This window comes from Seriola aureovittata, chromosome 22 (genome assembly GCF_021018895.1).
Source record: "Seriola aureovittata isolate HTS-2021-v1 ecotype China chromosome 22, ASM2101889v1, whole genome shotgun sequence".
NCBI classification, from domain to species: Eukaryota; Metazoa; Chordata; class Actinopteri; order Carangiformes; family Carangidae; genus Seriola; species Seriola aureovittata.
The window spans coordinates 5,256,631-5,272,221 of NC_079385.1; the positions used below are offsets into that span (position 1 = coordinate 5,256,631).

Here is a 15,591-nt window from a genome sequence, read left to right on the forward strand (position 1 = left end):
GTGTGTGTGTGTGTGTGTGTGTGTGTGTGTGTGTGTGTGTGTGTGTGTGTGTGTGTGTGTGTGTGTGTGTGTGTGTGAGGAATCTCCAAGGTCAGAGGAGACAAGCTGCTGAGTCACCTACTGCTCTCTCATCACAAAAGCTCTCTCTCGCTCTCTCTCTCTCTCTCTAAAGGGGAGCTCCACTGTTTTCATTGTGAATTTAAGGCCATTCAGAACGAAAGTGTTTCCAAGTATCATTCAAGAAAAAGTCAAGTTCTGACTAAAATGTTCAAATATATATATATATAAATATTTTATTTTTTAAACCATTTTTGCAGCTGCATGTGGAGACGGTAGCATTTTAGTGACATTTTCTGTCAAAGGTAAATCACAAATTAATTTGTAAGGAAAAGAAATCATTGGGAAATACATTCGAATAGCCTGCAAACTCTATATAGAAAGGTAAAGCTGGCAGCAGCAGCGATGCAGCAGACATGCACACGCAATGCAGGCAGTGTGTTCCTGGCAGTAGCTGCTAGCTTTTACTCTGATACCAGTTGCCTGTTTTGACTGGAAGGAAGGTTGATGAGATCAGTGAAGAGAAGTCAGAAAACCAAAACAAGGATCAGAAACCTGCTGAAATGGAGTCCGAACTATCTGTTGGGTCCCAGCTACAAGCGATTCCTTTCCCATTACACATAGTCAATTGATCCATTGTTAATACAAAAATATTGATTAATGCAGCTTTAAGTAAAGTTTCAGGACTTTTTAGCATCACAGAAGTGAATAAAATGAAGTTAGCAGGGGCAGTGTTTTCATACATTATACAACGTGATTATACAAGAATGAAGCAGAGAGCAGAATCCACCTCGGATTCATCCTGACATTAACAACAACAGTCTGACTATATTAGCTCCTGGTAGTGAGTCTGCTGTGCTGGATCTTAGTGGCTGACTTGTAATTGCTCCTGTGAGCCGTGATGGTGTCTGACAGGTTGTTTGTCATGTTTTCTTTTTTTTTCCTTCTCTTTTGTGTTCTGTCATTTTAGTCTTAAAACATCAACTGTGCTCTCACAACCTGTTCCACATTATTACACACACACACACACCGTCATATACACACACACAAAACCAGAAATGACCATGAACACTGGATTACCCAGAGTGCAAGCACTTCCCCACGCACAGGCAGAAGCTGTTTCCATGGTAATTAATGTAAACAGAGGGGAAGTCTCCTGACATCACAGTTGTGGTCAGGGCTGTTGCCATGGCAAAGCCATACCTCAGTGGCTGTGGCTTGTATGTTCGTGTGCGTCTATGTGTGTGTGATGTGTCCACACAAAGCAGAGAGGAATCATCGTCTTCCTTTCCTTCCTGTGCAGTCACACACACACACACACACAACACACACACACACACACACACACACACACTCATATGCAAACTCTCTTGTGTCACGGCCTTAGTGATATGAATCCTATAAAAACAATGTTGCCAAAATATCAAATATTGAACATTGGCAAAAAAAAAAATGCTGCCAGAGATTATGAACAGAATTAAAATATGAAACGGTAACAGTGGCGATTGTTGCGGTGGAAAACCTCCAGCATGTTGCCTGCTGCCTTGTACATCATCTTTAGACACAGTGATCACTTCAGGCTCTGTCCACTCTGCTGTAACAGCAGTGTTGTAGGTCGATCTTGAAGGTGCATCTCACAGTGTGATACTGATCTGATCAAATCTTGGTATCAATACGTGTCAGACTGTGAAATATCAGATTTGAGTAATGTTGCAAAGAAAAACAACAGAGACCCATCATCAGCTGACATCATCCATCTATGTTACAGTCATTAAAAAAAAAAAAAAATTGCCCTGCAGTTTATTCTGCATGATTTCATTCTGCATTTTCATCGGTTGATTTGCACGTGTTCCCGTAGCAGCAGTTACACTGTCTGAATTTTGACGTAGTCCCTGTATCTGCTGCAGTTTAATCTACGTTTTTCCAGCTTGTTGATGAGCGTCATTGTTTTTGGAGCAGCTCTTCTTCATTTATTACTTCCTGATTACTTCCCTAGTACTTCCCTGGTTGGAGTCGGACAGGTTTAAGGAGCTTTCGTGGAGCTGGTTCTGTTGGCTGAGTGCTTGTTTTGTGTTTTTTTTTTTTAGCCATGCTAGCAGCGTGGCCATGAAAGGTTTTACAGACCGTCATGGTGACAAGAAGATAAATTCAAATTACTTTGGTGATCCCTCTGAATTTTCCTCCAGCATCATCATGTCCACATTTGGTGTTTCAATCGAATTTTCTTGACAAATTTTAAAAACTTAAAATTCATCCAGTACTTTATGTTTATGGTTTATGCCTGTTTGAAAATGTTAGCATGCTAACATTAAGTTGTTGAAAAGGGAAAAAATTACACCTGCTAATAACGAGCATGTTAGCATTGTCATTGTGAGCATCCTGATATTAGCACTGAGCTCGGAGCATGTCTCAGTCAAAGTACAACCTCACAGAGCTGAGAGTGTGGCTGTAGACTGTTCATCTTGTCTGACTGTGGTTGCTGATTTTCTGGGTACTGATCACAGCTTTACCTCTTTTTCTGAGGAAAATTGGCACCTTTGAATCAGACACCTCACAGGTTAGGTCCCGAAAACAGGTTGTTTAGTCTGAAAGGTGGAGTTGTCTCATGTCCAGACAGGCGGGCTTGACCATGTTTTTTTTTTTTGGTTTTGTCTGGATCGTGGTTTTAAATCATGTTGTCTATCACATTTCTTTGCATACCTGAGATCTCAGAGTGTCTTTGACATACGTCCAGTGGATAGCGACCTGTAGTGATCTCGCCCTGCATGCACTGATGCATGTTAATGTTAATGTTTAATTTTGTCCCGCAGAGCTCTGCATGCACGTCCCATCTGTCGTGGCGCTGGGTGGAATGAGGCCCATTCGTCACCTCCATATGGACACCGGGTTGATCACAGTGGCGTCTGGAGCTGTTAGACCGCATTCTGGTTCACATGTCTGTTTTGTGGGTTTTTGTCTTAATTGCAGAGAAGCCTATACAGGCATTTTCTTTCAGTGCTACCTCTCTCCCTCCCTCTCTCTCTCTCTCTCTCTGTCTCTTTCTCTCTCTCTACTCATCTTCTGCCGTTGGAGTCACAGTGAGAATACAGACTATAATTGGCACTTAATTGCTGCCGTGGCAACCGTGCTATTTAAGCCTACACACTCTGCAACAAAGGCCTATAGTGCGTGCACACTCACAGAAAAGAGGAAGGAAGACACACGAGCAGGGAGGCTCTTAGCTCCTTTTCCCTCATTGAAGTGTTTATGTTTTTTTTTTTCTTTCGTAGACTAGTTCGGGTGTGTGTGTGTGTGTGTGTGTGTGTGTGTGTGTGTGTGTGTGTGTGTGTGTGTGTGTGTTCGTGTTCATATTTCACCTGTGCGGTTTTTAATGCTCCATTGCCTGTACGCACCAGCTGTAATAAAACTCTTACCCATGACACTTTGCCTCCTGTCACCATGGTGATTCCGATCAGCAGCTTTCCACCTGTGCGTTGGGACCATCAGGTCCTGAGATCATTTTGGAAAGTTTATGAGACGATGAAACATTTGTACTCTGTAAAGTTTAAGTTATGTCCCTTGCTGCTGATCCTTCGGTCTCGACTGAATTTTAATCTAATGAGATAAGCGGGAAAAAAAACAACCTTTTCCTTGTGTGACTTAATGTTCAGTCTTGTATCTTATCTTTGTTGCATCTCCGTCCCTTATTTCCTGTCATTTCTCCAAATGCCCCCAAGTTAGAGGAGATATCAACAGTGTACAGTAGCCGCGATTCTAACTGAGTTACTAGAGTAAAATTGTTCTGTTTGCGTCTTTTGGGACATTCTGGTTTGAAACGGCTCCAGGCTCAGTGAGATCTTGTTTTCCCATGATTCTTGATGAGACTTTTGTTGTTTGAGCCCGAGGAGCAGCACAGTTAAGCAGAAGGAAGACCACAATGTTTAAATGAAATATTTTATCATCACCATTACTGCTTTTATTGGATCTGTACTCTGGTTTTGTAAGAGATGTCGTGTCATCATATCAGGAAAGAAAAAGTTGAATCGGTGCAGTAAATCAGACCTTAAAAACTTCTCTTATGGTGTGAAAACCTTTTCTCCACTCTGCACATCAGTTTCACACACTGTATGTGTTCTGTACCATCTTGTTCTAGTGATTTACTGAAGCTACTACAAGACGCTGCCTCTAATGAATAAAATATTTAAGCTCAAGATGAATGTTAATATTCAGTTCAACATATTCAGTAAATGAGTTCAGTTTCACTGTACAATTGAAAATGATGTTACATGTTGTTGTTGATGCCTTTGTGTTATTACTTGGACTGAGTTATAGTAGTATAGACTATGCTGTGTTTTATGTTGCCATAGTAACTTGGCTTCAGTGAATCCCCACCTTTTTCTAAGTCACCAAGTTGACCTGTGAAGAGACTTCTCCATGCAGTCCTTGGTGTGAAACAACAGGCAGCGTTCACAGGCAGCGTGTTCTGAGCAGCTTCTCTGAACTCAGCAGATGCTGTTTGAACCACAAAGCAACTATGAGGGTGTTTTTTACAGCTGTAGTTCAATTTGTTTGGGACGGAGAAATTGATTTTTTTCACTTCATTTTAATAATTTTTTTACCCTTCTGGTGTAACAGACAGACAACTAATTATAAGCTTATTGATATTATTAGGCAGAAAATTGATTGCATATTAGGTGATGAATAACAGGTACAAGATGAAGAGTGCGTCTTGTACAGCAATATGGGGGGGGGGGGGGGGGGGGGGTTACTGTGAGATTGCTATGTCTTGTCTTTGTCTTGTCTTTATAATGGAGACCAAACTCAACCGCAACAAATGCAAGGAATTATGGGTGAAGAATGACTGGTTACTAAAACTTAGCTAATAAACTTGTTCAAATATTCTGAGTGGGAAATGTGAGACTACATGGACGCAGCACTGTACACACCCTTCCTTCTCTTCTTCCTCCTGGTTCGGTGAGCTGAGCGTGGCATGGACAGTGCTGAGGTCATGTGTTCACCGCTCGGCCTGCTGGGTAGTGGAATATGCCTCAGAAGAAATGTTTCTGTCTGGGAGCCAAGTGGCATGAGCCCAGAACTGAAGCAGCAGCGCTCCAGGGCTCTTTCCACCAAACCATACCAACTACCTGCATTTCATCTCTCTCTCTCTCTCTCTCTCTCTCTCTCTCTCTCTCTCTCTCTTTCTCTCTATCTCTCTATCTCTCTCTCTGTCAGTGCCGTTTCTTCCATATCTGCTGCAGACAAACCCTCCAATCATGTCACTGTTATTCTTCCTGTCATTACATTCTCTCTTCTCTCTCTCTCTTTGTGTGTGTGTGCACGCATATTGGCAACGACACACGGTTCAAGCAGATTACTTTGTATTCAAAGCACATGAAAATAATGGTGCGTGTGTGTGAATGTGTGTGTATGTGGTCTGCTCAGTGATGACGTTAGCTTGGCGCTGTATATTTTGTCCTTGTCCATGTTCTGTCATTATCAGGCCTCTATGTCTGTGTGTGTGTGTGTGTGTGTGTGTGTGTGTGTGTGTGTGTGTGTTTGTGTGTGGATGCGTGTGTGGGTGTGTGTGCATGAGTCCATTAGGAGGCTCCTGCTCCTGCTTTGATTAAACTGCTAGGTATTGATCAGGCAGGAACATATCTACAGAGCTGACATTATCCGTCTCTGCATGTGTGTGTGTGTGTGTGTGTGCATGTGTGTGTGTGAACCCACAAAGCTTACCGCTTCCTTCCCAGCTGCCTTTTTCTGAAGCACTTTTTATTATTCAGTTCCTTTCTCATCCATTAAATCAGCGTTTCTGAAGCTCCACTTGATTTCCTTTTTAATAAACAGTTCTGTTCAGACCCAGTTGCATTTTGACTTCAAACTGATACTGTTACAGGGAAAATAACACTTGTAAAATTGAAATTCTGCAGATAAAAGCCCCTTTACAATGATAGGAGCAGGGAAGAAAACCTGTGGAAAGATTAGGACTTTGCTGAGAAGCGGAGGAAAATGGAGCAATGTTCTCCAAACACTGAGTAGGAGGAGTTAACAAAGGGCTCCAGATTAGATTGTGCAGGGAGGAGGTTTGTGTTTGCTCCTGATCTCGTGAGAGATGTGTTAACATTTCTCCCTAAATGAATTAAATGCAATTACTGAGAGCCATTAGTGCCGTTTCAGAGCCACACTTTATGTCTGTTCCACTGTACTGTACCATTTTCTGAGCCGACACAAAGGCATTGATGGATATGGCAGATAGACGTCTGCATCATTGACTCTTCGCTTGTTTAACGACCCTGTTGAAATTATGCCAGTTAGACAAAAGTTTGAGCCATTTTCACTCCATCATTAGGTTGCTTTGTTTATTAAAAAGGGATTTACATTTTTGACTATTAATAGACCAGTGTCAGCCACAGCTCCTCAGGGGAGGCCATCCATCTGTTTGAAGGCTTATCAGATACTGATGCATAAAACTATGAGGATGGATTTTACAACAGACGACTTTGAAATGAACAGTAGAGCTATGGCATTCACTTTGCAAAAATTTGATTGGCCAGTGCTCCCTGTTGCTGTCACACAGCATCGTGGCAAACGTTAGGGAAGGTTCTGCTTCTTTCCTAAATTAACCAGTGTTTTTTTTTTTTCTTTTTGTTGCTCCATTTTGTTGTCGACCCAACTTTTTCAAAGCAATAACATGAACACAGTGCTAATGTCAGTCGATCAGTGGATTAGCCAACCAACAGATGACATTACCATGACCAACATTTGATTTTGTTCTATTTTCTGATATTTTGAACGTGTTGGACTCTCTAGACCTCCGTCTGACCTTCTCTAGATCTTCAGACCTTCATCATCCTAACATATCTGTAGACCTTCAAGAGACTACCTTCATCTGACGAAGGTCCACAGAGATCGATACGTTAGGAAGATCAATAAATCGTGATGCTAAGCGAGAGCATTGTGAGGGACTTTCATCTTTTCAAGACTGATATTTTGAAGACCAAATGATTAATCGAGAAAATCATTGGCAGGGAGAAGCACACAGGGACAAACAGTAGGCGGATGGCGGTTGCAGGGTCTGAAAAAGCAGGAGATTTAGTAATATGAAAAAGGCAAGCAGAGAATGAATGAATGCAAGAATGAACAGTGATTGAACAGTCTGACAGAGTGCTCAAGGTTTCATGTAGGCAGTGGGCGGTGTTGGTCATGACTGCCAGTTTGGCCATCATTCATTTCTCTCCCACCTCCTGTACAGAGCCCAGAGAGCAGAGTCTCATTTCATCTTTGAAGGTAGATGCTGTAAAAGAAGTGCCTACAGCATCTACAGTGGTGAACAGTACCTTGTGTTTTTTTTAGCCACGCTGGAAGCATAACTTAGTCTGTCAGTTCACCACTTTGGTCCAGAGTGAAACGCATATTTATACAGCTATTGAATGGATTGTGATCAAATTTTACAAAAACATTTTAAACATTCATGGTTCCCAGAGGATGAAGCCTGACTTTTGTGATTCTTTCACTTTATCCTCCAGAACCTCTATTAAGTTGACATTTTTCTATGAGTCTCAACTGCTATTTGGATGAATTGCCATAAAATTTGGTTCATAAATTCATGTTCTTTCTCTGGATGAATTGTGTATCACTTTTTCCTATGGCACCAACATCAGGACAGATGTTCAACTTGTCCAGTCTTGTGGTTTAGTTACAGTCGTTACAGTCTGGTCTGTTTTCCTGCTATGACCTCTTAGCCTCTTCTACAATGGATTTGGCCGTGAATGATTGTTTGATGGTCGCCCTCAGAAACAAGCTGTTGCTCTTCGACACCTCATGTTTCCCGCTGCTGTGTAAAGATGGCCGAAACATTTCCAACCTCACACTGCTGCAGCTGGAGGAGGTGCCCGGTCACTTACAACAACAAAAAAAAACATACACAAGATCAAATCTGTGATCTGTGTTCGTGAGTGAGTGACTGAACGTTTTCAGGATGAATGTATTTTCAGCCTGACATTGAGAAGCACTAGTGGCTGCTGTCAGTCTCCATGTTAATTGTGTCACTGTCACCTTGTCAGCCTATTCTAGTCTATCTCATTTCTATCTCTGTCTTACACTGTGTGTGTGTGTGTGTGTGTTCGTGCGCATGTGTGTGTGTCTATTACAGATTTTTGGATATGTGCATGATGGAGAAAACACACGAACGAACGCACGCACCATTGCTGCCAATACATTTCCTGCTCGGTGCACTGACGGAGGCAGTGGAGCTCGACTGACACAGTTACACAGGTTCATGCTGGAGGAAATGCAATCATTGTTGCCGCGGGTAACGGCAAGTGGGGACTGCCAGCTAGTCAACCCCCAACATACACACACGCACACACAAACACAAACACAGCTCAGTGTGTGGAGTCAACTGCCAGATGTTATACAAGCTCCCCTCCTCCAATCAAATGAACCACACAAGCCCTTTACTGTGTCTCAGGGTTTGTGTGTGTGTGTGTGTGTGTGTGTGTGTGTGTGTGTGTGTGTGTGTGTGTGTGTGTGTGTGTGTGTTGCAAGCTAATGACAAAAGTGTCAAAAGTGGTCCATGCTGTGTTCCTGCTGTTGTGGTTGTGGTGGTGTGTGTGTGTGTGTGTGTGTGTGTGTGTATGTGTGTGTGCGTGCGTGCGTGTGTGTGTGTGTGCATGTGTGCATGTGAGCCTGTATGTACAGTAGCTTTTTTATTAGGCCCATTCCTCATTCATCCATTCACATCTTTAGCTCTCTCTCTCTCTCTCACACACACACACACTCTCTCTCTCTCTCTCTCTCTCTCTCTCTTTCTTTCTCTCTCTCCCCTTCTCTCTCTCCTCTGACCTTTTTCCTCATTTCAGTACAGTTCAGCTTCATTTTTCTTCTTCCCACCATTCAGACATAATGTTCAGCATGAATGAACAGTGTGTCTGTGCGACTGTGTGTAAGTGCATATCATCACATCATAGTTGCTGTCTGTAGATCAGATTGTATCCACATTTTGTTGACGGTCACATCAGTGCTGACAGTCTGAGCATCAACCAAATGTATGTGCACTTCTTTGATTTTAGCTTAGCATAAGAGTCTCTACTGAAAGAAGTCAGCCCCTGTTTTTTTAAATATACACAATCAGAGGATGCTGTTACGCTCTCGATTGGTGCCATTTTGGTCGGGTGTAGTGTGTGTTTGTACAACTTTGTTACTAAAATGCTCCTGCGCCTGAAATATCATCATAAGAACTGTGAGACTGAAGCAGAATCATAACAGCTGTGGACTCAAAAATAAAACAATGAGCTGAGGGATGACAACATGTGGAGTTAAGTGATAATTCTCAGTAGGTTTGTCACGACAAGCCTTCTCTTTAACATTACATACAGTCAATTGATCCATTGTTATTATAAAATATTGATTATAGTGGCTTTTAACAGTTGTTCCTGTGATTTAAAATGTATTATGACTTAATTATTTTGCTCGAAATCAAATCCTGGCTTAACTAAAGTCCCAGTACGAAGCTTGGTTGGTTGGGTAGACGACAGATCCCACACACACACACACACACATACACACACACACACACACACACACACACACACCACACACACACAGCCTGGACTGTGTGTGAGAGAGATTGAGAGCTTATGTGCATATGTATCTCTGTTTCCTCAGTGGATGCTCATTCATCTCTGTTCCAGTCACTTTCTCTGTCTCTGAGGGTAATGAATGAAAAGCTCCAAGTGTGTGTCTGTGTGTGTGTGTGTGTGTGTGTGTGTGTGTGTGTGTGTGTGTGTGTGAGAGAGAAAACAGCACGGCCCACTTATGTCTGGCTTTGACGTCATCAGAACCCACAATAGCCATTATTATTTGCAAACAGGTGTGTGTGTGTGTGTGTTTGTGTGTAAGCGTGAGGCAAGTGAATTGATTGGATTGGTTGCCGGACTGTCCACTTTGATCACCAGGGGCAACCAGCAGTGTGATCTCTTGTCACTGTAAAAGATGTGCGGCGCGTGAGGGGAGAGACAAAGACAGAATGACAGAGGAGGAGGAGGAGGAGGAAGAGAAAATGAGATTCTTGCTGAGAGGCGTGAGAACAACAAGCATTTTTCTGTGTGTGTGTGTGTGTGGGTGTGTGTGTGTACCACTGTGATGGTACGCTGGTGTTTTTAATACCAGTCGGCCTGGTGGCAGATGGGTGGCTTGTAAAATGTGCTTCAGTCTAAAGGGCTCAAGGGCTTTCTACATGCCACCACGCACACACACACACACACACACACAACACACACACACACACATATTGATGCGACAGAGAGCTCACACACAACAGCTGCTTTCCCCTTGAATCAGGAGCGTAAAACACACAAACACGCAGACCAAAATATACGCAAACGAAACGGCGAATGAATGGCAACCATCAGCAAAGACAAGGAGGAGGATGAAGGATGAAGGCGTGGTGGTCGTCTGTATGAAGAGCAACCTCGTGTGAAATTCATTTTCCAGACAGACAGGTGTGTAAGGTGGATGAAGATATGGAAATTATTTCATCTGCAGCTTCTTGAAGCCTCTGAATGAGTCTTGACTGATGTAACTATCAGACCGTGGCAGAATGAAATATTTAATCAACAGAACAAGGTTAGAGTTGTTTTAAAACATAGACAATCTAATCCATGCTTTCTGCCTGTCTTTCTTTCCTGTGTAGTTTTAGATTCTTTCCTATGAACCTGACTGCTCTCAGCTCTCTTTCTTTTTGTAAAAGCTGTAATAACAGTTTTATTTGTAAAGCACTTTTGCAAACGAGGTTGTGCCGTTGTGCGCTCACCAGAAATGACGATCACAACATGTGACCACGATTGTTGTCCGCCCACCTGCTGTTTTGCCCGCTTGACTTTCCGTTTTACCTTTCTGAGTTTGTGATGTTCCATGCGATATGGAAATTAGGCCACCATTGGCGCCGAAAACGTGTCCGCCTTCCTCGATTGCAGTTTTTTCACAAATTTGAAAATACGTTGGTGGTCCCTCCCCCTTCTGCTACATAGCCAAGATGGCGACCGTTGAGGGTGAGAAGTGTCCATCGTTTCACACTCAACTTTTTGACCATTTTGAGTGAACCAGCCCAGGTACTTACAGTGTACTGCATGTCGCCATATACGTAAACAGCAAACACGCTGCAAATACAGAAATGATGCAAAAACAAGGACACACAACAGAAGAGCTCCAGGCCTCTAGAGGGAGTGCTCAGTGGAACACACATAGACTGTAAGCAGATAAGCACGCTAACACATGCTACGTTATCTGTTGCTCTTTTATAGTATTAGTATTGTAAGTTAGTTAGCACTTTTTTAATGTCACCTCTTCTGTCTTTCCTCATTTGCTCTCGTTTGGTCAAAGGTCAAAGGTCAAGTTGTAGGTCTGGCCTCTCAGGTCAAAGCTCAAGCTTTTGCTCAAGGTGTTACATTTAGCGTTCCCCCTTTAGGCCCGGAGCACTCCTGTTGTGTTGTCTGGATATGCAGGGTTTTTTATGTTGCATTTGTTTTGGGGGTTTTTTTTTGTGTGTGTGTGTGTGTGTGTGTGTGTGTGTGTGCGTGTGTGTGTTGTTGCATTTCTGTACTATCGCGTGTTTGCTGTTAATATCTTTGTTCTGACTTCCTGCAGCGCGTTCCCGTTGTTGTTGTTTTTTTTTTTTTTTTCACATTCTTTCTGAATTTGCAGCTTGTGAAACAACTAGTGAAACAGCTTTGACGCATTTGCCCTTGTCAGCCACCGTAGCTAACACGTTCACAACAACAACTTTATAAGGTGATAATATTTCACCGTTAACAGCTTGTTCTTTAGTGCAAGGGGAAATGAGACTCTCTTATAAAAGTGTGTTTTATAAAGAGATTTAAATGACGATACTGACTCAGCCAGACTCATTTCCTTAGACAGGCTGTTCTAGAGCTTCAGATTCTTTAGCTCTAACCCTCGGCTCCAGAACAGAACAAAGGACCTCTGGCTGAGGATTGCACCACACAATACCTACAAGCTCATACGGGACTAAAAGGTCAGAAATATAGCGAAGAGCCAGGCCATGAAAAGCCTTATATTCAAAAGCATTCCGCAGTTAGCAGGTCTTTGAATGTTATAGATCTGGGTTTGTGTCAGCTGCAGGTCGCCTGAATGTTGGACAGGAAGAGAAAACAAGGAGAGAGGAGATAAGGGCAGAGAGATGTTTACTCTAATGCGACGTCGGTGAAGCTGAAGGCAGATCGACATAGGAGTCGACGCTCGGTTCAGGCAGATTAACTGGCAATGGGCTCATCTTCATTCATCACCCTGCTCGTCTTCATGACGCACACACATACACAAACAGACACACAGACACACACACACACACACTCATACAACAACTGAAAGGCTTTGACTGAATTTAAATTTCCAATTATTTTGCCTAATATTGGTGTTATTGAGGATCGTCAGGTTTTATGATGCGAGAAACGAAGATTTGAAATTATTATCAACCTTAGCAGTCATTCTAAGTGAATAAATAAAAAAGAATTGCTAATGTTCCAATGTTACACTTGGCAGATCCAATCACATTACCATTGCAGTGTAATTTTCTGCATATTAAGATAATCAGATACTGACTGCACCTGTTGTAAATGGGATCTAAATGGTTGAATTACTGAGTTCACACAGTGTTAAACCTGGAGTTACACTGACTCTGTTTTTCTTTCTGTTTGCTTTATTGAGTTTAGCAGCATTAAGAGCACTGATGAAAATCTGAGTTCTCTGTAGGGAATTACAGCGGCAAAATGTAACTGACCATTAATGGTGATATAGCCATCCTCACTTTTGTGAAAAACATTGAATTACAACAGATGCTACTTACTTACTAAAATTAATTCTTAATGAGGTAAAGGTTCATCTATTAAAGGCCCCATATAGTATAAAGGTAGATGTCCATGTGTTGTTTGATTATAAAGCAGGTCTAGGTTATATATTAATACTGTGAAAGTATCAAAGCCTCAGTCCACAGAGAAATGCACACAGCCTGTATTCAGAAACTGAGCCTTAAAACCAGCCGTCAGGAAAGTCATCATCACCATCAGCCATGCCCCAAACCCCGCCCACCTGGACCCACCAACCAACCTTGCAGGATTTTGTTTCTCTGAGTGTTTACCTGAAATCTGCTGTATTTTTATTCAATCACTCAGAAAACAATCAGCCAATCAGAAGAGAGACTCAGAGCCTCCTCTCTTCTGATTGGCTCACCGACCTGTTGTCACTAGAGCTCGAGGAAAACACTCAGAGAGACCAAATCCTTCAAGCTTGGATGGTGGGTCCAGGTTGGTGGGGCTTGGGGCATGGCTGAGAGCAATGTCTGCTTTGTTGTGACATCACAAAGTTACAGAAATCCTGACGGTTCGTTTTAAGGCTCAGTTTCAGCCTTTAATGAAACATATTTTTATTTAAGGACAGCAACTTGTCCTTGTATTCAGATCCTTGCTCGTGCAAAAATATCCTCTAAATAAACACAGCACCATACTGGTTTATATAAGGGTGGAGGTTCAAGGCTGAGTTGATCTGTTTCATGTGATTTTGCTGTCGACAGGTCACTGCAGTGTGTACAGCACAGCTCCCCTCCACAGATCAAAGATTTGTTTCTCGGCATCGTGAGAACTTACTTTATGTGAAAACCAGAGGAGGGAAGTTCACGTTATGTAACAAATGAGCTGCTGGTGTCTCACAAGACGTGTTTTTGATGTATTCACAGAGGAGCGTTTTCAGAGGTGGTCCTGGCCCAGGAGAGGCTGACCGGCCGGATGTTTGCGGTGAAGTGCATCCCTAAAAAGGCCCTGAAGGGGAAGGAGAGCAGCATCGAGAACGAGATCGCTGTGCTGAGGAGGTGACACAAACACACACACACACACACAAATGCACATGAGCCTCATAATTCTTGGTTACCGGGGCAACTGTGCATCTCCTCTCTCTTCCAGACATCACGACCCCCACACTCCCCCACCACCCCCACCCCCAGGTCACGATCCACAGCCCACCTACCACACATACGTACACGCATCATGACTGAAACTTCTGTCTGTCTGTAGAACAGAGCATTAAACAGCTGCAGAAACAGAAACAGTGGAGCCCTCAGAGTACAGGACATGTCTCATTAACACTCCCATTAACAGCATTTTCACACAGTGTGCTGTTATAGTTCTGGATGGTCAAAGCACTGATGCTACCTAGAGATCTCGCTATGTTTACTCTTATAGTATTGCTATGGCAACCCTTTAGTATGTACTTAAAGATGTTACTATGGGTATTAATATTAATACTGTGGATGGTTCTCCTACACAGCCACCTGTTGAAAAGGTTTCCATTTATTTGATATAAACTAACACTTGAAGTGATAGTTTATAGATTATTGTTATAGATTATTTGACGTGGGGTTTTGTCAGTGTATTACCTGTGGTAGAGTCAGATCAGTGCGCTCTCAGTTTAGAGAAGCAGCAGGAGCACCGGCACAGAATCTGAGTGATGAGCTGCGGTGTATGGGGTCAGCAAGAAAAACAGTTTTAACCACTTAAAAAAAAAATGGCCACCGAATAAAGCTAATATCAGTTGAAGTTTCTCAACCGTTGAACTACTGTATTACTATGCACAAGCCTGAAGCAGCAAAATACATCAACTGCAATGATGCTTGTCTTGATGCCACGAGTGTCTGAGCTGACATATAAAAACCATGCAGGAGGTGGGGTGTTTCCATTGTGCGTTTCCTTTTAGTGTTTGGAAATTTCTACTTTATTTTGAATACACAAGCACCCATAAACCACACTTTTTCATCAAACTCAAACAAAGCTCACATGTTGGTTGGAAGCCACAGAAACGTCTTCTGCAGGTGAGCAGGTTATAATTGGACTGAGTGAGGCACCATGTTTGTATCCATAAGGCGGTGTTTAACACAGACCCATGGGAATAATTACTCAGCACACGCAGCTAGTTAATAAGGGAACCAGGGCAGTACAATGCACCTGATACACAGACACATTTCAAAAGGAAAAAAACAACGAGGACTCTCTTTGTCTCCCTCTTACACACAAGCATGTTACCACACAACCACACAGAAATGACACAATTACACTGTCGGGCTTCTGTTTGCTTTGACCATACAGATGTATTATGCTATACAATACATTTGCTAATTTGGCTGTTTTGTTTAACATTAGAGAAAATGACAATCGCCTGCAGTAATGAGGGAGAGACGCAGACATTCATGTAGACGAATGAGAGCATCACTGAGCAGACTGGCAGGCTCAATGTAGAGACGCCAGGTCAGTTTTTGGAGGGAAATCTGCTGAATTACTTTACGGCACAAAACAGGAAAATGTTGCTTGGTTACATCAGATAAATACCAATGTTGGGAGCTTCCTTCAGCAAGTGACAGCACTTGTTGTTCCCTTGAATATGAAACTGTAACATTATACGGTCAGTTGTAAGCACTTGGATCAAGGATTTATCTTCCTTGGCAAACGACTAAAACCAGACACAGACATATTTTTGTAAGTCTACATGTGC

At 42.5% G+C, this 15,591-nt stretch overlaps 1 protein-coding gene across 1 annotated transcript in view; it reads left to right on the forward strand.

The window, feature by feature from the left end:
* camk1da (calcium/calmodulin-dependent protein kinase 1Da) overlaps nt 1-15,591 on the forward strand; it is a 64,952-nt gene that overhangs the window by 16,203 nt on the left and 33,158 nt on the right. The window contains exon 3 of the mRNA XM_056367584.1: nt 13,787-13,918. Within this exon, the coding sequence (XP_056223559.1) occupies nt 13,787-13,918 (132 nt within the window). The remainder of the gene's footprint in view (nt 1-13,786; nt 13,919-15,591) is intronic.